The sequence below is a fragment of the Symphodus melops genome, assembly GCF_947650265.1.
Source record: "Symphodus melops genome assembly, chromosome: 14".
NCBI classification, from domain to species: domain Eukaryota; kingdom Metazoa; phylum Chordata; class Actinopteri; order Labriformes; family Labridae; genus Symphodus; species Symphodus melops.
This window is the reverse complement of record NC_136704.1, coordinates 16906069-16933358: the sequence shown is the minus strand read 5'-3', so window position 1 is coordinate 16933358 and position 27290 is coordinate 16906069. Positions and strand designations below refer to the sequence as shown.

The 27290-nt window shown below is 41.1% G+C and overlaps 5 protein-coding genes across 6 annotated transcripts; 1 reads left to right on the top strand and 4 right to left on the bottom strand.

Moving 5' to 3' along the window:
• Window positions 1-266: 266 nt before the first annotated feature.
• LOC306835181 (uncharacterized protein) lies at window positions 267-9687 on the bottom strand. Its single transcript, XM_079361608.1, has 19 exons — window positions 9382-9687; window positions 8238-8281; window positions 7849-7919; window positions 7625-7761; window positions 7390-7450; window positions 7073-7280; window positions 6874-6963; window positions 6598-6678; window positions 6194-6373; window positions 5742-6082; window positions 5090-5557; window positions 4391-4922; window positions 4229-4299; window positions 2361-2868; window positions 2199-2269; window positions 1409-1549; window positions 868-1028; window positions 694-784; window positions 267-581 (listed from the first exon to the last, which is right to left on the bottom strand). The coding sequence occupies exons 1-19, from the start codon at window positions 9403-9405 to the stop codon at window positions 499-501; spliced, it is 3363 nt and encodes a 1120-aa protein (XP_079217734.1). The 5' UTR covers window positions 9406-9687; the 3' UTR covers window positions 267-498.
• A 611-nt stretch (window positions 9688-10298) lies between these two features.
• LOC306835102 (uncharacterized protein) lies at window positions 10299-13107 on the bottom strand. 2 transcript variants are annotated; one of them, XM_079361524.1, is made up of 8 exons: window positions 12937-13107; window positions 12734-12842; window positions 12467-12611; window positions 12048-12161; window positions 11160-11304; window positions 10896-11044; window positions 10659-10798; window positions 10299-10462 (listed from the first exon to the last, which is right to left on the bottom strand). In XM_079361524.1, the coding sequence occupies exons 2-8, from the start codon at window positions 12831-12833 to the stop codon at window positions 10311-10313; spliced, it is 945 nt and encodes a 314-aa protein (XP_079217650.1). In that variant the 5' UTR covers window positions 12834-12842; window positions 12937-13107; the 3' UTR covers window positions 10299-10310. The 2 variants fall into 2 exon arrangements, with proteins under 2 accessions (XP_079217650.1, XP_079217649.1); XM_079361523.1 differs by having other exon boundaries at window positions 12734-13107.
• Window positions 13108-14532: 1425 nt separating this feature from the next.
• Window positions 14533-16692, bottom strand: LOC306835372 (uncharacterized protein). The gene is made up of 7 exons (XM_079361854.1): window positions 16480-16692; window positions 16166-16310; window positions 15945-16058; window positions 15588-15732; window positions 15310-15458; window positions 15077-15216; window positions 14533-14958 (listed from the first exon to the last, which is right to left on the bottom strand). Exons 1-7 carry the CDS (start codon window positions 16577-16579, stop codon window positions 14807-14809), a joined length of 945 nt encoding a protein of 314 aa, XP_079217980.1. The 5' UTR covers window positions 16580-16692; the 3' UTR covers window positions 14533-14806.
• Window positions 16693-18516: 1824 nt separating this feature from the next.
• Window positions 18517-19324, bottom strand: LOC306835321 (nanos homolog 2-like; the record flags this gene model as incomplete). The annotated part of the gene is made up of 1 exon (XM_079361789.1): window positions 18517-19324. One exon carries the CDS (start codon window positions 19322-19324, stop codon window positions 18836-18838), a length of 489 nt encoding a protein of 162 aa, XP_079217915.1. The 3' UTR covers window positions 18517-18835.
• Window positions 19325-20788: 1464 nt separating this feature from the next.
• kpna1 (karyopherin alpha 1 (importin alpha 5)) lies at window positions 20789-27004 on the top strand. The gene is made up of 14 exons (XM_079361055.1): window positions 20789-20895; window positions 21559-21692; window positions 21813-21926; window positions 22032-22131; window positions 22348-22442; window positions 22656-22787; window positions 22935-23023; window positions 23115-23214; window positions 23383-23546; window positions 23866-23944; window positions 24039-24164; window positions 24257-24384; window positions 24607-24782; window positions 24967-27004. The coding sequence occupies exons 1-14, from the start codon at window positions 20829-20831 to the stop codon at window positions 25152-25154; spliced, it is 1692 nt and encodes a 563-aa protein (XP_079217181.1). The 5' UTR covers window positions 20789-20828; the 3' UTR covers window positions 25155-27004.
• Window positions 27005-27290: the final 286 nt, after the last annotated feature.

Genomic DNA, 27290 nt, shown 5'->3' with positions numbered 1-27290 from the left:
CCTTCAATACATTCCCCTATTAACCCTTGGTGCCTACATTACCCACAATGCAGTGTGAGAAAAGAGTTGTTTTGAGTTTGATTGTTGAAGGCAAGAGTAGGAAGCAGAAACAAGCAAAACACCGACGCTGCAAATCCAACGTGAGGTGAACATTTTGCGTACTTCATTATCAACACATTGAGACGTTTGTAAATCTGAAGGTAGAACAACATTAGTACTATGACGACAGACACCATGATCCAATCATTCAAATCAGACTCCAGGACTACAAAGCACAACATTTTATTATTTCATGTTTTGTTCTCAGTTTATCACAGAAATCATGGCTAACCATCAACTGAGTTATTAAAGACATTACATCTATCTACAGGTCACATGTGCTCATCCGCAAACGGGTCCATTCAAATCGGTCTTTTTGTTTCTTTGTAAATATTCAGGAGTTTGAGGATTTGAACAAAGTCGGAGATTGGTGATTGAGCCCCAATCACGGTGCCAGCTTTAGTCCAAACTTTGTGTTAATATCCTGGTGAAGTAGAGAACTGCAGGCTGCGCACTGATGTTTTGGATGCAGTAAGCGTGACCTGTGTGAACAGAGCAGGAACAGCACTCAATAAAAGACACTTAATAAAAAGTAAAGCTATCACTCAAACATTTGAATTTGTCTAAAAATATGCATGTAGATATTAATCTTACCACACGGCACCATGAAGGACTGTCCTGGGTTGAAGCTTGACCTGCTGCCGTCAACGGTTACACTCACCGAGCTGGTTAATAGGTTAAAAACCTTTGACAGAGAGAGGGTGAGAGAAATGAGTAACAGGACAACGGGGAATAGAAAATAAAGAACACGAGAAGAGGTTTACTGACTGATGTGGCGCTGTGATCCACCCACAGAGGCTTCTTCATGAAGGAGCCCAGCAGGATTTTTCCGTTACAGATGGTTCCAGAGTTCAGGTCCACCATGAAGCCCATCGCTCGGCCCTGATAGAAGTACCAGTCAAAGTGCTCCGGAGTGACTTCAGTCCCTTCTGAGAGGATGAAAAATAAATAAGTCACAACACATCGAACTTAACCTTAATTCTCCGTTAACAAGAATCAATGTGATCACTATTCAGTTTGATTCAAAATGTTGTCGATCATCAAAAGTAGAGAAAGTTAATTAAGGTGTCAGAATGATGCATCATGGGTGTTCTGCATATTATCTCACATATATTCATTTCTGATTGATGACATTTTAATGTCCAGTTCACAGAGACTCTGTGAAAGAGGTTTTAACATTAAACCTGCTCAGAAGAAGTGCAAGTGACCAAACTGATATTTGGGAGAAAAAAAAGAAAAAGTTCTTGGACCAACTTTGTTTCATCATCTTAAACGGTGGCTTTTTAAATAAGAAATGATATTTCCTTACTATCGTCAGAGACCGCCCATAGACTCTTCAACCACTCTGTGAGGTTGGCCTCATCCTTGGGTTGCAACGCGAGCGGCTTGAGGGGAGGGGCGCACAGGTCGGACGCACACAGGGCATCGCCGGCGCTGGAGGACGGCGGAGCTTGAAGAGAAAGTCAAGAGAAAAGGCGACACTTCGTTATTCGGCTCAATCAGAAGACGCCGCAGGATGTAATGTTTGCGATCGGCCCACGCGGCACACAAGCGGGCTCAGTGTAAAGATTGGGCTGACTGAAACTTGTCAAAATGTGCCTTTATGATTTCATTGAGCTCACACTGCTCATTCTCGCATGTTTCCTTACAATCAACCATAAATCTATTCTTCTGCTGTGTCCTCTGATGAGATACAGCCAGCAATGTCTTTTTCACACGTGCACTCACACAGAGTGTCACTGATTCATGATGTGCACGAAATTCAAACTGGCCGAGTGCCAGCTCAGCCTGAAAACAAAAATAAACATTTGGGGACATTTCCAGGAGTGTGAACACAGCTCAGTCTGCACGTGGTAAAACAATCACCACGCTGCAGATATCTGGATATGCAGCTCTTGTGTTTTAGATAGTGAGGAACAGCCAATGAGAGAAGCTGCAGTGACACCTTTTACGTTTTGTTCCTGAGCTTGAGAACCTTAAGTGTACATCAGTGACTTTTACAACACTGATTATTTTAAAACAATCTAAGCAGTTGTGTTTTATTTTATTTATTTTTTGAGCATGTTAGAAATGGAACCCAGACCGTGAAAGAAACATACTCATGGTGTCATGCTCCTTGTACTCCTGCAGCTCAACCATGGAGACCGGTCCACTTCTGAAGGGGGTCGAACTGCCAGAACAAAGAAAGAGAGAACAAGAATGAAAAAGGACGGCAGTGACAAATATTCTGGACTGTTATCGGGCTGGACGAGCTCCCTTACATTTCCTCTTGCTCACACATGTCGTCCTGTGGGCTGTCGTGGCGTGGGGCGCTGTTCACCTCCACAGACTTTTTCTGACCTGCTCGTCTGCTGCTCGCCACAGTCGGGGTCTCTGCAGCTGAACTGAAAATGTCTTTAAACGGGGCCAGGGAGCGTTTGACAGTCTTGGGAGCTGACCGCGGCTTCCCCTTCATAGAAGGAACAGCAGCTCCCTCTGCTGGTTTGGATGAGACTGCTGCGTTACCATTTTTAGGAGTCCCAAGTTTCGAGCCACTGCTCCGTTTGCTCTTCTTTTTGCTTTCCTTCTGAGGACTCTGCTGCGGCTTTGACGAGATTTTTTTTGCTTCCTCCGTCAGGCCGTCGACTGTCCACCAGTCACCCGGAGGTTTCCTAATCCGTTTGGCTGATTCTGCTGTCCTGAGCTGCTCCCCCGGCCTTCTGGGAGAAGTAGGCGCTGGGGTGACGCCAGTAGAGACGGGATGATACACTCGAGGAAACACCTGATCCCCTGTGAAGAGAAAAATACAAACAGCTCAACCAGATACAAGGAGTGTTGGTTTTTAAAAGTCAAGATAACATCGACGGTAGAGACGTCATGAGCGTTTCCCGGGCGGAACACAAACTTCTATTAGTCCCATAGACATAATACACGTAGACGCCTGGAACGCATGAAACATCGCCGCCATATTGGATGGGTCTCTTTGCTCTACACTAGCATCAGAGTCCATAGGAATCAATAGAGAGCGAGTCACTATGTCGGTATTTTATGCAGTTTTAATTGCAATAACCGATGCAATATTGATAACAGATCACATCAGATTATCTTTCACAAGTATATATATATATATATATATATAATTTTTTTATTTATTTTTTTACCATATATATTGTTTTGTCATTGTAACCAACGTTACTTAGAAACACATCTAACGGAATGTTTTCTTTTCAGCTCTATTTGAAGTTTTTATAGTCATGTATGAACTAACTTGAGCTCCTGTTTATTTCACTGTTATTTATAAATCACAAAGTTAAAGTGAGACTCCAGACTGTGACCGACCACACGCCCCTGTTTGCTGCGATTTAACGTCCTTAACCAATCAGCTGTGAGCATCATGGCTCTGGTCATATCGACGTCTCTCCCTTTCTTCCTGCAACTCTTTTTAGACGTACTCACATATCAACTTTTTATATGTTGTAAATAAATACACGAGTGAACACTTGATTGTTGTACAGTCCCTGTGTGTCCTCCTGAAAGGTGTTTATGTATTATATTATAAACACACACACACACACACTCCTTCACTGACACACACACTTTCTCATTGTGATGCTGCTGCCACTGATGTTATGAGTAACAAATAATGTGTGTCTGCACATATGCAGTGCTATAATACACCAAACACTTTTCTTTGAGAGAGGGAGAATCTTCTGGAAGAAATTAATTCAAATGAACAATCATACTTGTTTCTTCACTAAAATATCAAATTAATTCATATATACATTTATCAATAAGCCATAGCCTACCATATGTCTTTGTTAGAGCAGAATACAAAGTCTTTTTGCATGAAAACACGTATTTTTCAACGTGTCAAACGTCCTGTATCGTAACTATATTTCTGCTGTTTGTAACAAACCAAACCGTGTGAAACTCTGTTAGAAATTCGGGGAGTTATGATGATTATTGTAATCGAGGATAGAGCTTCCTGAATAGAGATGAATGCAGAGCGGGCGGACCGGAGACCCATCCAAGATGGCGGCCACGCTGCACGTCAGCTCGAATAGACAGCGTCAGTCTCATACATTACATCTATGAATAGTCCAGCCACGCTTTGCTCGTCACACATCTCTTCTAACTGAAAGAAACATACTCATGGTGTCATGCTCCTTGTACTCCTGCAGCTCAACCATGGAGACCGGTCCACTTCTGAAGGGGGTCAAACTGCCAGAACAAAGAAAGAGAGAACAAGAATGAAAAAGGACGGCAGTGACAAATATTCTGGACTGTTATCGGGCTGGACGAGCTCCCTTACGTTTCCTCTTGCTCACACTTGTCGTCCTGTGGGCTGTCGTGGCGTGGGGCGCTGTTCAACTCCACAGACTTTTTCTGACCTGCTCGTCTGCTGCTCGCCACAGTCGGGGTCTCTGCAGCTGAACTGAAAATGTCTTTAAACGTGGCCAGAGAGCGTTTGACAGTCTTGGGAGCTGACAGCGGCTTCCCCTTCATAGAAGGAACAGCAGCTCCCTCTGCTGGTTTGGATGAGACTGCTGCGTTACCATTTTTAGGAGTCCCAAGTTTCGAGCCACTGCTCCGTTTGCTCTTCTTTTTGCTTTCCTTCTGAGGACTCTGCTGCGGCTTTGACGAGATTTTTTTTGCTTCCTCCGTCAGGCCGTCGACTGTCCACCAGTCACCCAGACGTTTCCTAATCCGTTTGGCTGATTCTGCTGTCCTGAGCTGCTCCCCCGGCCTTCTGGGAGAAGTAGGCGCTGGGGTGACGCCAGTAGAGACGGGATGATACACTCGAGGAAACACCTGATCCCCTGTGAAGAGAAAAATACAAACAGCTCAATCAGATACAAGGAGTGTTGGTTTTTAAAAGTCAAGATAACATCGACGGTAGAGACGTGAGGATTCTCTCCGCTGTCACGAGCGTTTCCCGGGCGGAACAAAAACTTCTATTAGTCCAGCCACGCTTTGCTCGTCACACATCAAACGCAGGACTTTTATTTTGAAATGTAATCTTTCAATAGTTCTAGTGGTGCCTCTTCATGGGTCTTACCTCTGCTGAGGCTGAGGCTTCTGTGTGAAAGGTCCAGAGGACTAGAGCCTTCATCCAAGTCCTCGTACTGCTGCTCGCCTTCTTCCGCTGTTGCTCTTTCTTTCCCCGTTGTCTTTCTGCTCTTTTCTTTAACTTTGTTTGTATTCTGATTGGACGACAGCGCCGACTGCTTCCTCCTCTTTATCGCCGTGATGGGCTCCTCGTTGTTCTGCTTCTTTCTCTGCTTCCTTGCTGCCGGCAAGTCGTCTGTGGCTTCCGTTTCTTCCGAGGAACTTTCCCTCCGCTGTCCGATCAGCTTCCTTTTCCCGCTCACGTGGTCGTCGTTAGTGCCGTCAGACACAGGTGGCGTCTCTTGCTCTTCATCCTTTCCATAGGAGAAATCGCTTTTGGCTTCGGACTTCACGGTTTCAGAATCCAATTCTGTGAAGATGTGAAAGATTTATCAACATTTAACACTTATCTCAAATTTAATTAAAAAAAAAAAAAACAGAATGAACACTTCCTGTTCCCTGAGAGTACGAGAGCAGTATTTAAAGAAACACTGATGTTTATACAAAATGTGGCGAGTCAATGAAAAGGGATTTTTAGAGCAGCTCTTCCTCACCTGATGCAGAGTCCTGCTCTTCTGCACCATTGTACTCCTTCCTCGGTTCCTTCACAGCCTCCTTCCTTTCGTCAGACTCCTGCGTCACCTTCCTGCCCCACTTTGACGACTTCGCCCTGCCCGTCTTGGCATTTTCTTTCCCAGACTTCGGGCTCTCCTTCGCCCCCTCGTCTGTCGGGCCGTCTTTGTCAGAGCTCAACTTTCTGCTCGGTTTCTTGCTGGCGGCACTTTTTGTCGGAATGGAAATCCAAAGAGGAGGTTCATCCTCCAGGATCAGGAAGTCCTCCTCTGGCTCAGGAGGAGGAGTGGGTACTTTTACAGGCAACTGAGACTTCTTGGAACTAAACATCAAAATAATTATTTATCGTTTGCTCTTTGTACGTCGAAGTTATTTTCCACCCCAAAACCAACAAACACAATGTGTGAAGGTTGTACTCGTACTGCTCACTCACCACGCAGGTTTGGAAAGTCCAGCTTCTCGAAGCTTCTTCAGAAAAGTCGTCATGTCTTTTCCGTCACGAGTGGAGACCTCGGCGGACGGCCGCTTGTGATCACTTCCCGACTTCTTGTCGGACGCTGCCAGTTTCAGATCCTGTCCCACTGCAGGGATGTGTGCCTCGCTCTTTTCTTGCCTGGAAATGAAACGGAAAGAGCGCAGAGGAGTTCTGATGACATTACGACTGACACGCTTCTTCGTTCACTCATCTCTTCAAAGCCTCTCGGGACGTCAACCTTTCTCACGCGGGTACAATCTTCCTGAAGCAAACTCAAAGCCAATGAGGCATCAGTATTGTGTGATTTAAAGAGCTCTAACGTTAACGCTTCTTCTAAACACTCAAATATCATCCCTTCTTGCCTTTCTGGTTTTCCTTTTGAAACGTGTGTTTGAGTTTGAGTTTTACTGGATGACGTTCCTTTGACTGGATGACTCGCTTTGCTGCCGAGGGGGGGATAAAAAAAAAATAAAAAAAATCACATGTACAGAAGTTCAATGTAAAAAAGGAAAACATCTGAGGAGTATGTATCAGGCTTCAAACACGACATGGACCCGCTACACTGAAGCGGTCTCCTTTTGTATTGCTCAATTCAGAGAGCAGACAGTCATGACATTAAGAGTGAGAACGTCCCTCACCTCGGAGCCTCCGACTCTTGTTTGTGACAGGACATCTTCGGTTTGCTTAAAGACACCCTGTTCGGAGGAGACTCCAGATCAAAGTCATCCCTTCAACAGAAAACGAGGATTAAATAAAACACACCGGCTCAAAAAGACAGGCTTAGTATTATCTTAGTGTGAAAACATTTAGCGTTCAAAGATGTTGATTTATACTAACTCTTTTGTGACGTGCTTCTTTGTCTGCAGTTTCTGGTTGGACAGATGCTCCTCCTCTTCCTCCTCCTCATCTTCACAGGGAAAGAGAATCGGGGACACAGCTCGGTCTTTTTCCTTGTCCACTTCCGCGTCCTGTTCCACCGCCATGTTCTCCTCAATGGGACTGGATGTCTTCATTGACCCGTGCGTTTTGAACTGGAAGTCCAAATCTGGAAACAGAGACGAGCAGAGCTCTTTAGAGAGAGATCAGCCGTAGCACTCGTTACGAGGCGGCATAGAGAGGCGACGTACTTCTTCAAAAAGATCTGAGTCTCTTACCGATGTCAAGGCGAGGACTGGGCGACCTTGTTGCAGGACGCGGGACGTCTCCTTTCGGACCCTGTCGGTTACACAACAAACACTTTTAATGACAGACTCATCAGCTCAGAGCATCGATGACAGACAGACTGAAGCTCTGCTGCACAAAAAACAAACAAAAAAAACCGATCTTTAATAACCTTTAATAAGGGAGACGGATGCAGGACTATTTATCTGCAGTCTGATTGTACATTACCATATGGCTTCCAGGAAGTTTTTCCAATGTTTGTCCTTTCTGTGGGACTGCTGGCACCTCTGTTTGTCTCTCATTATTGAAGGTCTGGAGCAGAAGAGAGGGCGGCATGAGGTCATCATCAACAATTGAGGGTGAATCTAAGAAGGACAAAGTAAACAAAGGTTAATATCACCAAAGTGAGAGGAAAAAAAACAAACAAGCAAAGATGCCAAAAGCAAACTCACCCAGGTCATCAAATAGTTTATCGATGTCTCCCAAAGTTGGAGTCAGCGCTCCCGTCCACTTTTTAGACGGACTGAAAACACAAAAGTCAGGTTTAACGTGCCATTGCAACTTCATGACAAACGAAAACACATCAAGTCCGGGTCAAACAAAATGTTCTCCCAGACGAAGCAGAGTCAGAGATCCAAAGAGGATGAGGCCCACTGTTATTACGTTCAGTACACAAGTGTCTTTATGCAGCTGAATCAGACACGAGGACGCTCATCAAGGTAGATACATGAAACTACTGCAGACAGCCACATTTCATTTCTGTCGCATTTTGCTCACTCAGCAGCACACATGATAAGCACTAAAAACACACGGGTTTAAGTAAGAAGATTTCCATAGATACCTGTTTGAGTTGGTAAGGTAGCAGAGCTTCCTCTTCGGCCTCTTCTGTGAACACAGTTACATCTACTGTCATTCTGTTTGCTTTGTATGAAAGGGTAAAGATAACAACAACAACACCTGAATAGTTTACAGGCTGATGAAGCAAAATAACTGTCGGAGAATACAATGTAGGATATCATAAAAACACCCTCATTTCTTTCCATGAGTCGCAAGTTAACTTCCAGAAAGTAACCAGGTGTATCTCATCGCATACTGTTGCTTTAGTAAGTAATAAAGATCCGTTTCATACTGCGTTGACTTGGAAACAGTCTCTTCAAGCAGATCAACTTTGTTAGTGAAGCTGAATGTCGAGCATGAATCACGGTGCTTTTACATTAAAGTATAAAAGTCCATTTGAGAGACATACAGCAGCACAGAGACAATTCCACCAATGCTTCCACAGAGGTGACGGGTGTCTTACAGTGCTGAGACGACGATTTGTCAGGATTTATCACTTTGAGAATCATTCAGTCGGCAGATGAATTTGTACGACAGATTTCTCAACAGACTTGCTGACTCCTCCATTTAAAAAAAACCCAAAACATTTCACTCACACCACCCCGTCTTGGTTTTATTTTTCAGAAATATAAGCATACAATCATTAAAGGTAACCTGGAGCTTATTGTATTTCACATCAAATCTGATGATGTCTGAGATGAGAAATGTTTACAAACAGGACGTCTACAGATAAACTAACAAAGGGTCATTACAGATAAGGTGTATATTTAAGTATATGCATGTAGACGTGTATTAACTGACTTTAGTTTGAACACTTGTGATCATGTCTGATAATGAATGTCTTTGTGTTTTTCTCCTGTGTGTGGACTCAGTTCATCCTGGTTTAAGGCTTCGTCTGTGCCTTGTTGTGTTTTACTGTGACTAGTCGATGTGTTTTCTGACTACATTAATAAAGACAGAAACAAACATGGCTTTTAAAAGCTCTTCTTGATGTTTAAACTGTGTTAAATAAGATCAGGGATCTCTGTGTAACTCGCTGCTGTAAGTGTAAGCTAACATGTTCATGGTTTAAAAACAGTCAGCCTGCTGCTCACATTTTGAAGCTAAAGATACAAATACATGTATTTTCAGTAAAGACTTTGACTTACCAAAGTCGGGTACTTCGTCTCCATTTAAATGTGTTTATAGTTCGGCTGCTTTTTAGCGTTGGTATGATTTCTTTTACAACGGTAAGATCGACGTTAACAGAAACATAGCGCTTATTTCGTTTAAATAACTGTTCTTAATCGGGTTGCTTATTTTTCTCTCTATTAATATCAACTAAAGAACTATATTATAATCCTAAACATGTTTTAAAGACGACTCTTTCGCCAATCTGAGAGCCAACGTTAGCGTTAGCATAACAATCGCGCTGTTTACAATTTGTAATATCCCGCGCACTGAGAGCCAGGTCCTGTGTTCCTTCTTCTTTGTGCTTTTTGGAGGGTTGTAATCCTAAATGCAAAGGTGCATACCGCCACCTACAGTACCGGAGTATTAAGAACAGCTACACTTTGTTTTGTGTTGAGCATTTATTGTTGTCGTGTTCTGTTGTATTCATGCTATTCAAGTGTACAACTCTGGCTTTGTTTTAATAGAAAAAAAAATACTGCATGTCAAAGTGAGTACATTGCACTAAACATTCAAAAACAAATTATCATTTGATAAAAAAACAACCACACAATGAACTATGGGAAATGCTTACAACACACAGCCTATGGATAATAACACTGTAGGGCCTCTATGCAGTGTTATAATAGTTTCCTTAGCCGTCGTTATGAGTTGTGAAAGGAATAAATATGATAAAAAAAGAGAAATATAAGGTTCATTGATGAGTCATCCAGAGTTAAAGTATTTACAAAATAATAATATGCTGAAGTGAACTTACAATCATACTTTACAATCAGAAATTATTCATTAGTATTTGTCAAGATTTGCCAAATCTAACATTTGTCCTCCCAAGGAGAAGGTAATGGTGCAATAAAAACTGTACGTTATTTCCGAAGTGTCAGTATCTGATTGTAATGTCATTAAATGATTAGCGGAAGATCTTTTTCTGTTTTCCGGCCTTCTCCATTGGTTCCAGGGCTTCAGGACTGGCGTCTTCGTACAGCGGTTGTTTGATGGTCCTCCAAATCACAATAACTATCCGAAAGGCAAACAGGACACAGGCTAGAGCCAGCAGCACAACTGAAAGAGTAAAATCATTCATTAAAGAGAGGTGTGTGGTCACAAATATTCATGTATGTACTCATATATGAAAGGCTAAAAGTGTTAACTGCCATCACATCTGTAATGTTTCAGATATTCATAATGATAGTAATTATTTGGTTGAATGTTTATAAACTGATTTATGGTAGAGATTATAAATTGCCCTCAGTCCTACCTATGAAGACGCCATTGCGGCTTGGTGACTTTGCGTCATAGTTTTTGTCCAGGTTTCCACTCAGCGCCCAGATCACAACAGGGTAGACGACGAGGATGTAGCGCACGTGTTTGTCCAGGACCAGGTTTTCCAATACAAACCTGTAAAACACGCAGCACAGACACATTATTTCTTAATCTCACAGATGATCCTGTATGTATTCTCTGTTACATAATTTTCCAAGCTCAGTGAACACACCACACAAGCAGCACAACAGCCAGAACAGAGTAGGAGATGGTGGCAGCATCCGTTGGAGACATCCCAGCATCATAAGTCAGCACTATGGTCAGGTTGATCAGTGTTGCAATTGTTGTCCATGTTGTGTATATCATCACAGCATTCTGGACCTACGAATAGAAATTCACACTGAGTTTATATACTTAAAACAAAGTCAGCCACATGGTATAAGCTAGAATTTAATGTGAGTCAAGCAAAAGCCGCTCTGTGATTGTTCATACTAACAATCACACGGTAGCACCACAGGTCTGCGTTGTGGTACTTCTTGAGCCAGGGTCCATAAACATGAAGTCCATGGCAGATGAAGCAAATCATGGAGTAGTTTGTGCAGATGACCAAGATGAGAAAAACAAACGCAGCAATCATGATCCTTTAGTGAAGCAAAAACACGCACATGGTTATCATTGTCCTACATATGCCCTCTTTGAGAAAAAAACTGCACTTGTCATATAAGCAGCCTATGCATACATTTTTATTTTAGTATTTCTATTAATTTTGAATCCATTTACTGAATTAATTATATACAATTTAAAACATAGAAGTTATGATGTGTATTAGTTATGGTGAACATTTGGAGGATTTTTTGGAAAATGTATGGAAATAATTAAGAGACTTGTGTTGCTATGTGTTTCTTGGCTTATGGTTATGGGAGGCATCTTGAGACAGAGGCCTCTCTGAAGCACACCTACAGATACAGACACCGGCAGCGGTTAGGCAGGAATCATTGGCCAGCAGGTAGATTACCAACCTGTATCGTGATCCTTTAGAACAACGTGACTTTACAGTTTCTTTTTCATGTTTTCATATTTAATGTATTGGCTCATTTCAGTGTATGATTTCAACACAATGAAAGAACACAGTATGAAATAGTTTCACTTTTTTTTCTTATTCTTGAAATCAGGAAATACGCCTTGCATAATACATATCACTTTACTGGTATTTACTTTTTTTTTGGGGGGGGGGGGGGTCACTATATATTATTTTATTGTATCCTTTTGTATCGTTTCATGTTGTGTTGCTTTGTATCGTTACATTTCATATCGAATCGCTTGTGTCTTGTCTTTAGTTATCTAATCTTAAATTAACTTTCAAATGTAGAAGGTATACTCTTACCCTCTGTCCCAAACAATCAGCCATCCAATGTTAAAACACAGATTGATGCACCAGCTGATGAAGAAACCGTAAGGCAGCACTGGAGGGCTGCAGTAGACGTAGCCATAACCGTTCCTGCAAGAAGAAAGAAGCACAGCTGATTAACTCTGTCTCCTTTTAATCCCACTTTTCAAGAAGAGGTTGTTTTGGCAGATGGCTGTACACCAATGACTCCAGTTCTGCTCAAGGTTTCTGTCTCAAGGAAGTACTTGCTAACTGGTGGTTTAAGTTTCAGTATATGCAGTATTATAACGGGTATGGTCCACGTCTAGCACTTTAAAAAGGAATATCACAGTCACCATTACTATTTGCATTTGTGTTTCCAATCTGGTTGGACCTTTTATGAAAGTTTATCGATATGTTCATGTTTCTTTACTTACTTTCTGAACAGTCCTATGACGATGTAGATAACCATGATCGTCAGCCACACATAGATGACGCTCCAGATGTTGAAAGTCCATCCTGAAGGTGTGAGCTGTGTGTCAAACACAGCCGACACATTGGCTGTGGTGGTTTTATAAGGACCTAGGGAAGAAAGGGTCTCATAATAAGTCAGAAAAGTGTTTCCTCAACAACCTTACAAGGGATATTTACAATAGCACTGAAATTCCTTGAGAAGTTTGGCTAAAAAAAAAAAATTGACTTACCGATTCCAACTACAGAGAGCCCGTTGAACACCAAACTTATTACAAAGCCGACAACAAACACCACAATAGCAGCAATACGTCCAGGATCATGTTTTGCCATTGTGTTTGACTGTTTAAAAAAAATGAAGATGAAGCAAAGGTGTTGAAGATTTTGTAGTTCACACATGCATACAATAGGACATTCAATAAGCAGATTTCAACACCTAAGAAAGTTCCAGCTTCAGTGGTGATGAACTGCACTTGAACCTGACAACCACAAGGTAGAGATAGCAATGTAGAAGGTACAAAGGCCATTTACACATTTTTACATTTACATGTTTTATAAAATACCAACTTTTAAAGAAACGCCTTGTTCCATCATCTCCACAGCCTCACCTGTCTGACCTGCTTATGTTGACTTTACCTACTGTACATGCTCAGTACACACCTCCCCTGTTCTTTCTACATCACTCACCTCACTTACCTGCATTTTAAAACCCCCTACTACCTTTACCCACATTATCTATATATAAAAAGTGTGATTTTTAATTCAAAGAATTCGGATTTCAATAGCTGAAGAGACTGACTGAAGTACACCTGAGTAACCTCAGGGAGGTTCACGTGTCCTCCAGGGTTATATAATTATGGCAGCAAATAAAAAACAAAAAAAATGTTCTCATATGATAAAGTACTAATAAAGTAAAACCATACATACCTCTCTCTGCAGACACCGGTGTGAGAAATCAGATTAACTGTGAGCAGAACAGGGCGCTGCGCACTTTATACAAAAGCTAGTTGTGTAACAAGAAAGTTTTATGACCACTCCATGCGTCACGTGCGCCGCTATCTTGTAAACATGTCTACTACGGTGAAGTGAATCATAAAACAAACTATGAATGGTTTCATGGAATTAAAAAAAAGGCATCCATCAACGTTTGAAAGCTTAGTTTATTTTAACAAGTAGACTAATCATTGCATCATTGAAGGTCATTTGAAACAATGCTTTGATATGAAAGGCCTTAAATGTGGTTTCTTGATGGGCAAATCTGAGCTTTGTCTTGAAAAGAAAACAAATAATTGATATATGCATTAAATAAATATATTTGTTATTCACAGTAAAAAAGCAGTATGTGCTATTGCTGGTGTCTTCGGTTTCTTATGACTGTTTGATTGGGGCTTTGCTGGTCAAGGTCCAGAACTCAACCTTTAGTTGAACGTAAAGAGGAGGGAGAGGGACTTGGGCATATCACTGATTAATGCACAGTGACACTGTTTTAAAACAACACAACAGCTTTAACTGACAGTGTAAGATATATAATTCTTTAAATTGAAATTATTCCTAGGTTTTAGTTACCAGCAAGTAGAAAAATAAAAAATTGAAAAAAAATAAGAAAATTGACCATTCCCTCTCCTATTTGTGCTGGCAGGGCTGCGGTGCAGCAAGGTTTACAACACTGATTTTTTTAAATTTATTTTTTTATACCATGTATATATACGATTGTCTTATAGAAAAATCGCTTTATCGTGATATAATCAGAATCAAGGTGCAATGAATCGCATATTGTATTTTATTGTAACTGCATTTCACAAATCTTATGGAATATTTTGTTTTAGTCCATAATGCCTTACAACCCCATAATAATTTTAAAAAATAATGATAATTTTTCTGTGGCAACATGACAACAAGTGGAAATATTTCAGGGGTATTTATACTAACGTACTGCACATAATTAATGATAATGAATTTATATTAGGCGTTCATTATGTAGTTGACACCATGCATCACAAGAGACTCAACAAGGACATTATTGATCAGTTGATTTGTTTTGTTGTGTTTTGTTTATTGGTTATCTTTTATGTTCCTTAAATTACTCACAAAATGATTTTACAAAATAAACCCATTTATTTTCAGTAAGTAGAACAAAACATGCAATGACATGTTGGCATTATCAGGTAGAGAAATAGTTCTGTCTCTTTGATCACTTTTGTAGGTTCACCAAAGGAAAAGGCATAATATTTACAAAGCATTAGAAATACATCATACAGAAATAATATGTAAGACAATATGATAAGAAATAATGATTTTCATCATTGTTACTTAAAAATGTTTTTAAGCCCGTTAGCGATCTCCATTGGTGACATGTCATCTGGGTCGACGTCTTTATAATATGGTTTTTTGATGTGCCTCCAGATCACCAAAACCAAACGAGCAGCAAACAGGACACAGGCGATGGCCAACAGAGAAACTTCAGAGGAGACAAAATATCAAAAAGTTAGTGTGCATACCATGTGTCCTGAATTTAGGTATAACTTCCTGTGTGACGATTGTGTTGTAAATGTGATTGTTTCTTTGTAGTTTCTCACCAATGAATTTGTCAGTGGGAGAAGGAAAAGCAGCCGAATAGTTTTCATCAAACACCCCCGTCAGAGCCCAGATCGCAGACGGGTAAATGGAGAGAATGTACCTCACATGTTTGTCCAGGACAGAGTTTTCCAGAATAAACCTGTAACAGATCAAACACAAACAGAAATAACCTTATTTTATGAACTTCTTTCAACAAAAATTGTTTATTTGTTTCCCTCTAATATACACTTACCACACCAACAGCAACACAGTCAAAACAGAGAGTGCAACAATGGCTGCATCCGATTGGGACATGTTTGCACTATCCACCAACACAATAGTCAGATTAACGTGGGAAGCAATGGTTGTCCATGTTGCATATATGGCAATACCATTCTGGACCTGCATGACAGACAACAAAAATTGTTAAGATGATACTGTATGATATATGTGGAATGTCTTTTAGAAAGAAGGAGAATGAGGCAGCTGACGAGGTTGCAGGTGAGCATATATTTGAGCTGTGATACTGACCAACACACGATGTAGCCACAGGTCTACTTTGTGATATTTGCTGAGCCAGGGTCCGTAGCTGTGGAGGCCGTGGCATGATAAGAGAATCATGGCGTAATTACTCAACGCAACGAGGATGAGGAGAAGCAGACCAGCAGGCATTATCCTTTAAAGAAAAAATATATAATTATGTATAGTTTCTGCCTGCAGAACATATGATACATTCAGTCTCAAACAGCCTCTACTATAAAATACAATTCAAGGTGCCACTGTGAGACTTGGGGTTAAGACACTACAGATTAAGCCAAGACTATCAAAATAACTTCACATTCATTTTAGTTGATTGAGATAGCAGGTAGAGAAATAGTTCTGTCTTACGTTCTGTCCCACAGGAACAACCATGTGATGTTGAAAATGAGATTGCAGCACCAGGCCAGGTAAAATCCATGCGACAAAACTGCAGGGCTGCAGTACACGTAGCCATAGGCGTTCCTAAAGAGAGATGGAGATCGGGTATTTAACTTCAGCGAAGCATTACCATCTAAAATAACCATTCTTTATGAGTGCACATTTTAATAGTATCAGAAAGAGTGACTTACTTTCTGAAAATGCCAGAGATGGCATAGGCCAACACCAAAGCCAGGAAGGTGTAGATGATCCCCCATATGGTAAAGGTCCATCCTGATGGTGTGATCATGGTCACAAATGTGTCTGAAACATCACCCGTTGTGTTCAAAAACGGAGCTGAGGGGGGAAAAAATGGAAAAATCACATGAATTATGTCAGCAACATTCTGACAAAAGTTAACTTAATAAACTTGTGAGGTTCACAAATCGGGTAGTATTCTCACAGCTTTACAGTAGGTTCAATCATTCAATCTTACAGAACATATCGTTACAACACCAGAACTAACTTTTTCCAGATGCTGCCAGACCAGTGAACACCATGGTGACGATGAATAAAAGAAGTGCCATCACAAGTGCAACCACAAGGCTAATTTTGTGTTTTGCCATCTTGGAAAAGTTACCTGAAAAGTACAAAAGTATTGCAAAATATAAACAAATGTAAAATATTAGCAGTTTTTGACATATGTAATATTTGGCAGGATTTTAAGCATGAATAAGGACACTTTTCACCTACCGTGCGTTGTGTGTGAAAAAGGACAGGAGCAGTGAAAAAGTAAACCAGCCCAGGGTCGAGGAGAGACTTGTATTGCATCAATTAAAGCTGCTTGAGTAACACTGAGGCTTTTATGACTCCTCAGCACGTGTACATACGTGTATGCCATAACAGCAAGCAGATGTTTCCTTCGTTATCCTATTGGTTAATAATCATCTGCTTTATAAGTGCGTTGTTTAATTGTAAACATTGATATAACAGCTAGACTTTGCGGACGTGTTTGGTAACACAACTTTATCATTCAGTTTTTGTAACTGACAGACATGACCTTTGTTGTTTTCTTTTATGATATAGCCAATTGCAGCCTCATATGATTTATCTGAGTTAAATAATGAAGGTCACTTCTCTAGATTTTATAATAGAAGAGTGAGGTGTGAGATGAAAATACACACGTCTAAAAAGAAAACAGAGGGAATTGTGTTTGGTTTACCATCTAATGTTCACAAATGTGTAATGAAAAAGAATTTGGGTGTCTGTTGTCTGAGAGACCGCATTGAATATATCGGCAAAGGACTTTTTTTTTCCTCTGCTGGCTGAGATTGTTTTGGGGCAAGTAGACAAATTCTTCTTTTTTTATTTCTGGAATTCTCGTGTCTTACAGCACTGTATGGTACGTATGTGTATGTGTCTGTCCATTACTTTAAAGTTTAACATTTTCCAACCATTAAAAACCTGCTTAAAGATTGTGTAGACCAAACACTACAGAGACTCTATGAATCTATGAACCTATTATAAAAAAAATGTAAGGCTTGTTACAGCTTTTTTTTTTTTTTTTTTACCTTAACCACACCCTGGACAGAGGATATGAATGATTATGCTACCACTAAACCTGAGATACAGTTACCACATTCATTTTACTCTATTTTACTTCTAGGTAGGTAACATATTTAGACCTGAGAATATCTCACTCTGTAAATATTGGACATTATAAATAAGGTAACTACAACATTATTTTACACCTGTTATATTTCTCTCATAACATAAGCGAGAGTAACTTGCTCTCAGTGTAGTTATTGTTTAATGATGTTTGGTAACAGCAGATTGTCACATTGTTCAATGCTTTTGTAACTGAGGGGGTGTGCAGGATTGATCTTTTATAGTCATGATATAATGAGTTATAAAATGCTGTCCAACTGATTCCCATCCCACCTTGCTTATGTTGTGTAATGAAGCAGTTATATGTCTTCATCTGTGTATTTTTGAAAATTAACTTAGTGCTATAGTTTTGCAAAATATGATGCTTTTGAAATGTTTTCCCTCCATAACTTTTTGTTTAGCAGATACATGCTAACACCTTATTTTACATTTCATATGATAAAGTATTTAGAGCACTAATGTGATAGATTACATTTCCCATCTACAACCATGTTTGCAAGGTTGGGAAGATTTGTAAAATGTCAATGAAAACAGATGATTTGAAAAACACTGAAATCCCATTTAATTGAAGAAATTGCAAATATCAAAATGTTGAAATTGAGACATTTCATGGATTTGTTCAAATTAATTGCCAAGTTTGAATTTTATATCAGCAACATGTTTAAAAAAGGTGGATCACAAAGGCTGTAAAGGTTTTGAAAATAAAAAGCCTATCTGTGGAAAAAGATCAATAAGGCATGTTTAGGTTTAAATGTTTTGTGGATCATCACATTCTTTTAATAATTTAGTAGTGTCAAAACTAGCTTGGAATATTTCTCAAAAGTAGCTTTAAGATTAAAAAAAGAAGACAATTTTCCTCGTTTCCTATGTTTCTTAAAACAAACAAGACCACATCTTTAACTTTCTCCATATTTATTATTGATAGGTACAGCCTAACAGAAGCTGGTTTCACAATTTGTTTTGTTTTTTAACATAGTTTTTTTTTTTTTTACATTTGTGTTTTTAACGTTCGACAGATGGGAATTAAAACTATGCAGGTTAATCACCTTTGTAGCCTGCAGCCTCTTAACGCAAACACAAACGCACAACAAACACAACATTTATTTTGTTACTGCACGTGTGTAGGCTACACTTTGAGAAACCAGAAAACAAAGACTATGTAAACACGAACACATGGCAATTATATACAGACTCGTCCTTAGTCTCTGAGTTCGTTACCAGAACCTGTATTCTCTTATCAGTAGCGCCTCCTTCCCCTGCGCGCGAGGACAGTAGCGGCGCGTGTGCGCGTGGTCGCCGGTGGCCTCACAGATTGGGCAGGTGTAGCTCCGGAGGATCGGGCAGCTGACTTTGCCATCCTCCGCCTTCAGTCTGTGGGAGCGGTAAACGCGTACAGTCTCTCCGTTTTGCTTGCAAAAACGGCAGTAATCCGAGGACGAGGTCCCACCGCTACAGCTCGTGTCCGAAAGGCTGCTGACTGAGCTCGTCCTTGTGGGGCTCGTGCACTCCTCCAGCCGAGTGGTTTGGATGCGGCACGGTTCTCCTCTGTCTGTCTTTGGCCCCTCGGTGCCTCTGTGGTCCCCCTCTTGGTTTGCACACAGTGTCTCCAGCAGCCTGCCCAGGTTCATGTAGTCGTGCCACATGTCAAAGCAGTCCCGGTTGGAAGTGAAAGAGCTTCGGATTTCTTTTTCCATAGTTTTCATATTTTGAAATAGTCGGTTTGTGCTTCTCCTGGAGGGCTTCTCATATTTATAGATGGCTGAAAAAGACTTGCGCAACAATGTTTGGCTCAGACAGTAGACAAGTTGATGGCAGGTGTCTGCAGTGAATTAATGGTATTGTAGCAGTTTTTGAGGGTCTCCTTTTATCGAAGGAGTCTGTAATCTGGAGTTGGGCTTTGATATGACCCAGTTTGTGACCTCTGCTAGATTAAAAAAAAATAAAAAACCTCTCCATTTGGTATTCGTTGTTTTTATCTCTTCATTTCATTGTCTTTATTTTTAGGGTTAGTACTATCACATTTATTTATTTGCTTGGGATCATGCATTTTTTATTTTACAATTTAGTGCGGATTATTGTTTTATGTCGTATTTCTTTAGAATTTTTTTTGAGATGCAGCATTTCTGAATTGCTTCTATGAATGGTGCTTTATAAATAAATTTGCCTAGCCCATCCATTTTCCATAGAAAGAATTTAGTGTTAAACTAAAAGACATGTTGCTGTACCCGTGTTTTGTTTGTTATTGGATTAGGTTACAGAAAATCTCTATTGACCTACAGTACCATCACTCAAAACACTGCAACTGCTTTTAAATGATACATTACAACTTAATAACTGAATAAATACACTTTAAGCAAAACTGATAACTTGAAAGTGTATTCATGGTCTGTGTTTGTGTTTTGGCATTGTACACAAAAAAAACGTTGGTTTTAAAATGCTGCAGGTAGTGCACCTGTTATGCCCTGAATAGCTCAACATGGGTCATGCAAAGTTCATTACTGACTGTCAACAATAATCATCTCTCTCTCTCTCTCTCTCTCTCTCTCTCGTTTTTTCAAGGTAAAATGAAACTGTTTACATAAAGCCTATAGGCCGATAGCCTACAGCTTGCTGTTATATTTTCTCTCTTATTGTAAATCTATTTTACTTTTATGTGTGTGTGTGTACATATATATTTTTTCTATATATTTTCTGTATCTTTCTCTTCTTTCTGTATCGTTCTCTGTTGGCTGTGTTAGTCACCTCTCACATTAGACTACTTGTCAGTCGACCCACCTGGTGACCGCTGGCGCCGGAGCGTCTCCTCTCCAAACTGTATCATTGTTAAAAGTTTAAATTCAACCTCACACCTGGCACAAGCCTTTTTTTTCTGAGGAGCCGACGGCTGCATTAAAGCCTCCCTTAAGTTATCATGGGGACTGTGACTCTTTGACTCCATGTAATACTGTAATCACTGTTTGTTTTTGTCGCTGTGTGCAGTGCGTATGGGCACAGCTTATAAACAAGAACTCCAACCAGAGCACGTTGGTTTATTGGAAGCAAATATATATTTAAAAACAATGCTGAAAGTGTTAGACTGATAGTGTGTATACATAATGTTTTAAATGATGATTTCCTCGGTATTTACAACGCAGAGGAGTCGCGTGGGTGGGGCGGGGTGCGGGAGAGGTTGTGTGGTGGTGTGGGGGGGTGCGTCAAATATCACGCATGCGCACTACCGTACCGGCGACGGCTGGCCTAGCGAATAAGGGGATTATTGAGCCAAATTTGACAGGTCAGTAAATGTTGTTTTTATGTACAGAGTTTATACACTTTAACTCTTTTTTAATGAGTATATTATTAACACAATACTGTTCGCAGTATTTGTAATACATTAGACAGTCGTATTAGATAACTTTATCGTTACATTTAGAGCTAACGTTAGCTAATTCGGCTATGCTAACGGCGGACTGTGACATTAGCTTGCTCGCTGACTTAGTTTTATCTTAATGGGGACTTGTGCTGAATTAACCTGATATTGTCTTGTGATTTGATTATTTGTAAATACATGGTGCTTGCAAAACTCTGCTTCAAGAGATAACACTGTTTCTTGGTTGTCAATCACGCAGTGTCAAGAGGAAGAAAGCTAACCAGCTAGCTAATATCCTCAAGATGTTGCTTTATTAAGGTTAATATAATGCATGAAATGTTTTAGTATTAACATAGTTACCCTCCATAGTAAGACTTGGGTTTTCTCATCAATGACACGCAGAGAATAGATGACCTAATCTATCTATCTATCTATCTATCTATCTATTTATCTATCTATCTATCTTAAGCTGTTGGTCTTTATTATTAATTTACATCTTATTAATAAAGGTGTCTGCTTCAGGTTGGGGGACTTATCCAACCTTGGTCTGTTTACATATCTTGTGATGTTCCTATGTGTCCTACACAGGCTGCACAATGAGTCAGGGTAAGGACAATGCTCGACTCAAGAGCTACAAGAACAAGTCCCTCAACACAGATGAGATGAGAAGACGGAGGGAAGAGGAAGGCCTACAGCTCCGCAAACAGAAGAAGGATGAACAGGTTAGACGAGTGTTCAAGAAATCATTTTGATCTCCTTTAAAATACCGTTAAGGTATTCTGACTACTTAGTGAATGTACCTGGGCCAAAATCCTGTTTATCTGAATTGTATTCAATTACAGCTTTTCAAGAGGAGGAATGTTGCCACAGTGGAGGACGATGGCCTCCCTGACGAAGATGGGATGGCCGACAGTGGCTACCTGGAGTCCCAAGCGAACAACATTGACCCACTCATGGTGAGAAGAGTTACATTCACCAATCTGGTCTGTGGTACTAATAAAAACAAATCTGCTATCCATCTTCTTCACATATGAATACATCTCTCTCTCTTTGCTGTACAGGGTGGGGTGATCTCTGAGGATATGACTCAGATGATATTCTCTAGCACCCCTGAGCAGCAACTAATAGGCACTCAGCGCTTTAGGAAGCTCCTTTCTAAAGGTAGGGGAACGATACAAGACATATTATTCCTCACAGATTCTTTTCTCCTCTTTGAGCTTGATTTTTTTTTTTTTTTTGATGGTTTGCCTTTTTTTAAAAATTATTATTATTATTAGTTGAGTAATTCTTTGTCGATTGATAAGAAAATGCTGTAAAATATATTTCAGTATAATTATTTAATATTAGTTTTTTTCACCTCCCTTCTCTCTTAAACAGAGCCCAACCCACCCATTGATGAAGTCATTGCCACTCCAGGTGTGGTGGAGCGCTTCGTAGAGTTCCTTAAGAGGAGAGAAAACTGCACATTGCAGGTACTTTTCTTCAGTAGTAGTGCAGGTGTGCAGATGCTTACACCGCAAAAGAGCCTTGAAGCTGCTTTGATTTACTGCACTTTGGTTTTTGTGCATTAGTAATGAGCTTCAAATGCTTTTGTGTTTAGTTCCGGTGAAAACCATCGATTGCTGTTAAATGTAACCCAACATTATAAATGTGTCATAAACGTCCATTTTTGACTCTTGATGTAGTTTGAGGCTGCGTGGGTTTTGACCAACATCGCATCAGGAACATCGCATCAGACTCGCGTGGTAATCCAGGCAGGAGCTGTGCCCATTTTCATAGAGATGCTCTGCTCAGATTTTGAAGACGTACAAGAACAGGTGAGGAGGATGCTGTCCGACTGATCGTCATTTCCCACAGACAGTCGCTTAAACTTCTCAGTATTACATTCACGTAAATAATAACATTCACTTTGTTAACCTCCCTGGTTGATTAAAGCTGACCTGATTTATTGGTTGTCCCATCAGGCAGTTTGGGCTTTGGGGAACATAGCCGGAGACAGCACAGAATGCAGAGACTTTGTCATAGACTGCAACATCCTGCCATCTCTGGTGCAGTAAGTACAGACTCACACTTTCCTCCACTTTCTCCTACATCTTCTTATAGCACTTAAAGAATAAGGAGTAACATATTTTGTCCTTCTGCAGGTTGTTGGCCAAACAGAATCGTCTAACGATGATGAGGAATGCAGTGTGGGCGCTCTCAAACCTGTGCAGAGGAAAGAACCCACCTCCAGACTTTGCTAAGGTAAATGTCCAAGCTAAACATATCGCTATGGCAACAACACCCTTCTCAAACTGCTCAAGTGTATCCTAATCTCACATTAAGCAGGTCTATAATCTCTCTATGAAGTTGGTTATGTCTTAACTGGAAAAGCTTTCCCTCTAAATTTCTTTGTCCTGTTCTGTTCTCCAGGTGTCCCCATGTCTCAGTGTCCTGTCCTGGCTGCTGTTTGTTAATGACACGGACATCCTGGCAGATGCATGCTGGGCGCTGTCTTACCTGTCCGATGGCCCAAATGACAAAATCCAGGCAGTTATTGACTCAGGAGTCTGTCGCAGGCTGGTGGAGTTACTCATGTAAGACTTTGGCTATATCAGACACACTTGTAATTGTGTAGCATGAGCCGTTTTCACATGGACGGTTACGTGCGTTCTATTACTGAAAATATCCATTCATTATTCAAGTTCCAAAAATGCATGAAAAGAAAAAGTCAGGGACTTCATGTAAAGAACTCCATCAAGTCAGAAGTAAGTGAAGAGCAGAGAGAAAGATTGAACAAATATTTGTGTCTGACACTTAAAGAAAAAACCTTTTGTATCTGTATCCATTTCAGGGTTCTGAAACAAGATCTTAGCAGTTGAACATAACAACATTACAACTCTTGTATTCTTCTAGGCACACTGATTATAAAGTGGTTTCTCCTGCACTGCGAGCTGTGGGAAACATAGTCACTGGAGATGATCTACAGACACAGGTAAAAGCAGTGAATGCACACACCTGCTACCTTTGAAGGCGGTCACTCAATACTTCAACATAAATCTGTCTTTGTGTTTTGTGTCCCCGCCTAGGTGATTTTAAACTGCTCTGCACTGCAGTCCCTCCTTCACCTCCTGAGCAGCCCAAAGGAGTCCATCAAGAAGGAAGCCTGCTGGACCATCTCCAACATCACCGCTGGAAACCGAGCACAAATACAGGTGCGTGCACTGTACGTCAGTGTGAAGGGTATTCATCTGGAAGTGGTTTTATTTTTTTAACCTTTTTTTAATCATATTTTCTCTCTTTGTAGATGGTGATAGATGCAGGTCTGCTGCCTCCTCTCATCAATATCCTGCAGGTAGCAGAGTTTCGCACAAGAAAGGAGGCAGCCTGGGCTATTACTAATGCCACCTCAGGGGGCTCTGCTGAGCAAATTAGGTAAGCTAATGGGACACACATGGTTTCTCTTAAACACACTGGCATTGATATGACAAAAGCTCCATTTGCTGTCTCAGTGACTGCGCTTTAGTTTGATCATTTCACGCAAGTGTGTCTTTTACGATTTAAACCATGGGCGAGCACAAAAACCATTATATGCCTTCACATGGTTGCTTTTGTGTCTGTGTGTGTGTGTGTGTGTGTGTGTGTTGCTCTCTGCAGGCACCTAGTGGAGCTGGGCTGTATAAAGCCTCTGTGTGACCTGCTCACACTTATGGACTCGAAGATAGTTCAGGTGGCTCTGAATGGCATCGAGAACATCCTACGACTGGGAGAACTCGAGGCCAAGAGGGGCGGAGGCATCAACCCCTACTGTGCACTCATTGAAGAAGCCTATGGTTAGTGTAATGGACACAATTCTAAAGATTACATTAATGCTTCTTCATCTACACACCTGATTCACCAATGTGCTTTAGATGTTTCAGCTGGGTAAATACACCGTTGATGAATGACTTCTGTTGCTGGCAGTTAATAATCAATAGGCTTGATGGTGAACATGATACATTTCTTCCTCTTTCTCAGGTCTGGACAAGCTGGAGTTTCTGCAGGGCCACGAGAACCAGGAAATCTACCAGAAAGCCTTCGACTTGATCGAGCGCTACTTTAACACGGAGGACGAGGACCCGTCTCTGGCCCCCGCCGTCGACCTGCAGCAGCAGCAGTTCCTCTTCCAGCAGTGCGAGGCTCCGATGGAAGGCTTCCAGCTATAATACTCGATCCTCCCTCCCTCCCTCCCTCCCTCCCTCGCTCCATCTTCATCCTCACCTCAGCTCATTTCTCTCACCCTCTGCCCACTGCAGTCATTAAGGGTCGCGACGACAAGGAAGACCCTCGGCTCCCCTCCTTCCTTCCTTCCTTCCTTCCTTCCTTCCTTACTCCCCTTCTCATCGTCAGAGAGATCAATTTAATCACTAATCATGATTATGAAAAATGTAACATCACAGGAGCACGTGTGCGTGGGTAGCTCCAGCGTGGGTCACGTTCTGCAGTCCTGTCAGCCAGTTTGTGAAGGTTCCCCCCCCCACATCATTCAGTTTCAGGCCAAGATCACCTCTGCTCTGCGCCTGAACTCCACCTACCTGTTACGGCCCCAGCATCTCTAACTAGCAGAGTTTTACGTAACGCCGACCTTTCCTCACTCTCCGGGTTATCTCCTCCTCTCCGTGTCCCCGTAGGATCCGTCTCTCTGATTAATTGGAAGTTTGTAAGACTGCACTGCTCGTCTGATTGAAGCATTTATGACTGGCAAGACAGACAAACGTGGACGTGATTTTGACCTCCTTTCCCCCCCACCGCCCACAAACACAAAGAAGAATGATCTTACCTTAGCACTGGACTGGCCACGAGGCGCTGACAACACGTTTGACCATGGGAGTTCCACCCCAAAGGACCCAACTGACCTCAACAAAAGGCACTGAAATTACTCAAAAACAGGAGGTTGAATCGACCTCTCCTGCTCTTCGACTTATTCTACAAGTGACCGTGGATGGACAAATTAGGTAAATGACGGAGAGGTGGAGCTTGTTGGTGGCAAATGAGGCTGCTCATGTTCCTCCGGGAATCTCATATCATGCATTCCTTTATCCAGCAACGGGACTCTCCACCTGCACAGGCTCCATCCTGAAGAGTTGAGACTGCCTCCTGCCTCTTGTGTGATGTGAATAATAACCCCATGGAACAATGGGAATTGGAGTCTTCCCTTGCACTGAGACAATTAGACAGACTTGGACGAGACCACACAGACTTATTTTAACCCTGGAATCTGTCCGGCGGTAGACGAGCGGGGAATTTTTATTATCTTTCCATATTTTCATTTCATTTGCAGCACTTTAGTTCAAGACTGACACATGCTCTCGGAGTATATACCGTAGTTTTTACATTTGACTATTTAATTGGTTGACGACGCAGCTCTTCCCTCCTCAGGAAGCGAGGCGTAAAGAGGCGTGGTCGGAATCCTCGCTCCCATCCTGGTATGACAACGATCCCTTCACGAGTCGACCCTTCTTACGAAGGGATTTAAGCAGATTGTGGACTGAAACTGTTAGCACACTAAAAACAATCAGAAGCTCATTCTGCCTCAGCAAAGCTAGAAGAACTTTATTGTGACAAAGTAAATAAGACTTTTCTGGAAAACTGGCCGTTAAACTGTTAGCAGTCTAAAACATGACTTTCCAACAGGCGTTCATGTAGGATTTTCCAATCTGATCATGCCAAATCATCGAAACATATTTGAGCTATTGGGTATGAAGTCTGGGTCTTTTTTTAAAACATGTTCTTTTCTTAGTTGGGGTTAGCATCTGTCATGTTGCTGATGGTGCCATTGTCCTCCAGAAATTCTTCCAAATAATTTCAACTAAATCCCAGATACAAACTTGAAAATACTGGTGGTCACCTTAGCTAATGGAAAACTGAATGTTTGTTTACAAAGTTCTCTTTCGCTTATCTTTTGTCCGAATCTCAAAAAGATGACCAGCTCTACATGTTAATTACTGTTTGTTGTACTGAGTTTGTGCAGCTGTCCCGTTATGCCATTTGCATAAAAGCCGTTTCATGAACCACAGTGTAAATGAATCAGTTTCATTGTTGTGACTTTACAGGGTTGAAGCTGCCGGTAAGTAATTCCTTTATCAGGACATCCAAACGCAACTGAAGAAGTGATTACAGCTGGTTTCACACTTGATTTACAAATTAAAGACGGCAAATGAACGTTTTTAGAAGCCTGGGTCAAAATGTCAAATTCTTATTTTGTAAACTTTCAAAACCCGAAAAGGAAACCCGACAGATAAATCAATTCAGACATTTGTGAAGTCCCTCATTTTGTTTGTTTTGAAATCCGTCATGATTAA

Coding starts and splice junctions, on each gene's coding strand:
- LOC306835181 (XM_079361608.1), bottom strand. CDS start 9,405: ATGGAGACGAAGTACCCGACTTTG. Junction 8,282..9,381: donor AGACGAAGTACCCGACTTTG/GTAAGTCAAAGT, acceptor CTGTGTTCACAG/AAGAGGCCGAAGAGGAAGCT. Junction 7,762..7,848: donor TAAACTATTTGATGACCTGG/GTGAGTTTGCTT, acceptor TGTCCTTCTTAG/ATTCACCCTCAATTGTTGAT.
- LOC306835102 (XM_079361523.1), bottom strand. CDS start 12,899: ATGTGTGAACTACAAAATCTTCAACACCTTTGCTTCATCTTCATTTTT. Junction 12,612..12,733: donor GCTCTCTGTAGTTGGAATCG/GTAAGTCAATTT, acceptor TTTCTTCCCTAG/GTCCTTATAAAACCACCACA. Junction 11,045..11,159: donor TGTGGTGCTACCGTGTGATT/GTTAGTATGAAC, acceptor TTCTATTCGTAG/GTCCAGAATGCTGTGATGAT.
- LOC306835372 (XM_079361854.1), bottom strand. CDS start 16,579: ATGGCAAAACACAAAATTAGCCTTGTGGTTGCACTTGTGATGGCACTT. Junction 15,217..15,309: donor ACTGTGTTGCTGTTGGTGTG/GTAAGTGTATAT, acceptor GATCTGTTACAG/GTTTATTCTGGAAAACTCTG. Junction 14,959..15,076: donor TCCCACTGACAAATTCATTG/GTGAGAAACTAC, acceptor TCTCCTCTGAAG/TTTCTCTGTTGGCCATCGCC.
- kpna1 (XM_079361055.1), top strand. CDS start 20,829: ATGCGCACTACCGTACCGGCGACGGCTGGCCTAGCGAATAAGGGGATT. Junction 23,024..23,114: donor ATCCTGCCATCTCTGGTGCA/GTAAGTACAGAC, acceptor GTCCTTCTGCAG/GTTGTTGGCCAAACAGAATC. Junction 23,547..23,865: donor AGGCTGGTGGAGTTACTCAT/GTAAGACTTTGG, acceptor GTATTCTTCTAG/GCACACTGATTATAAAGTGG.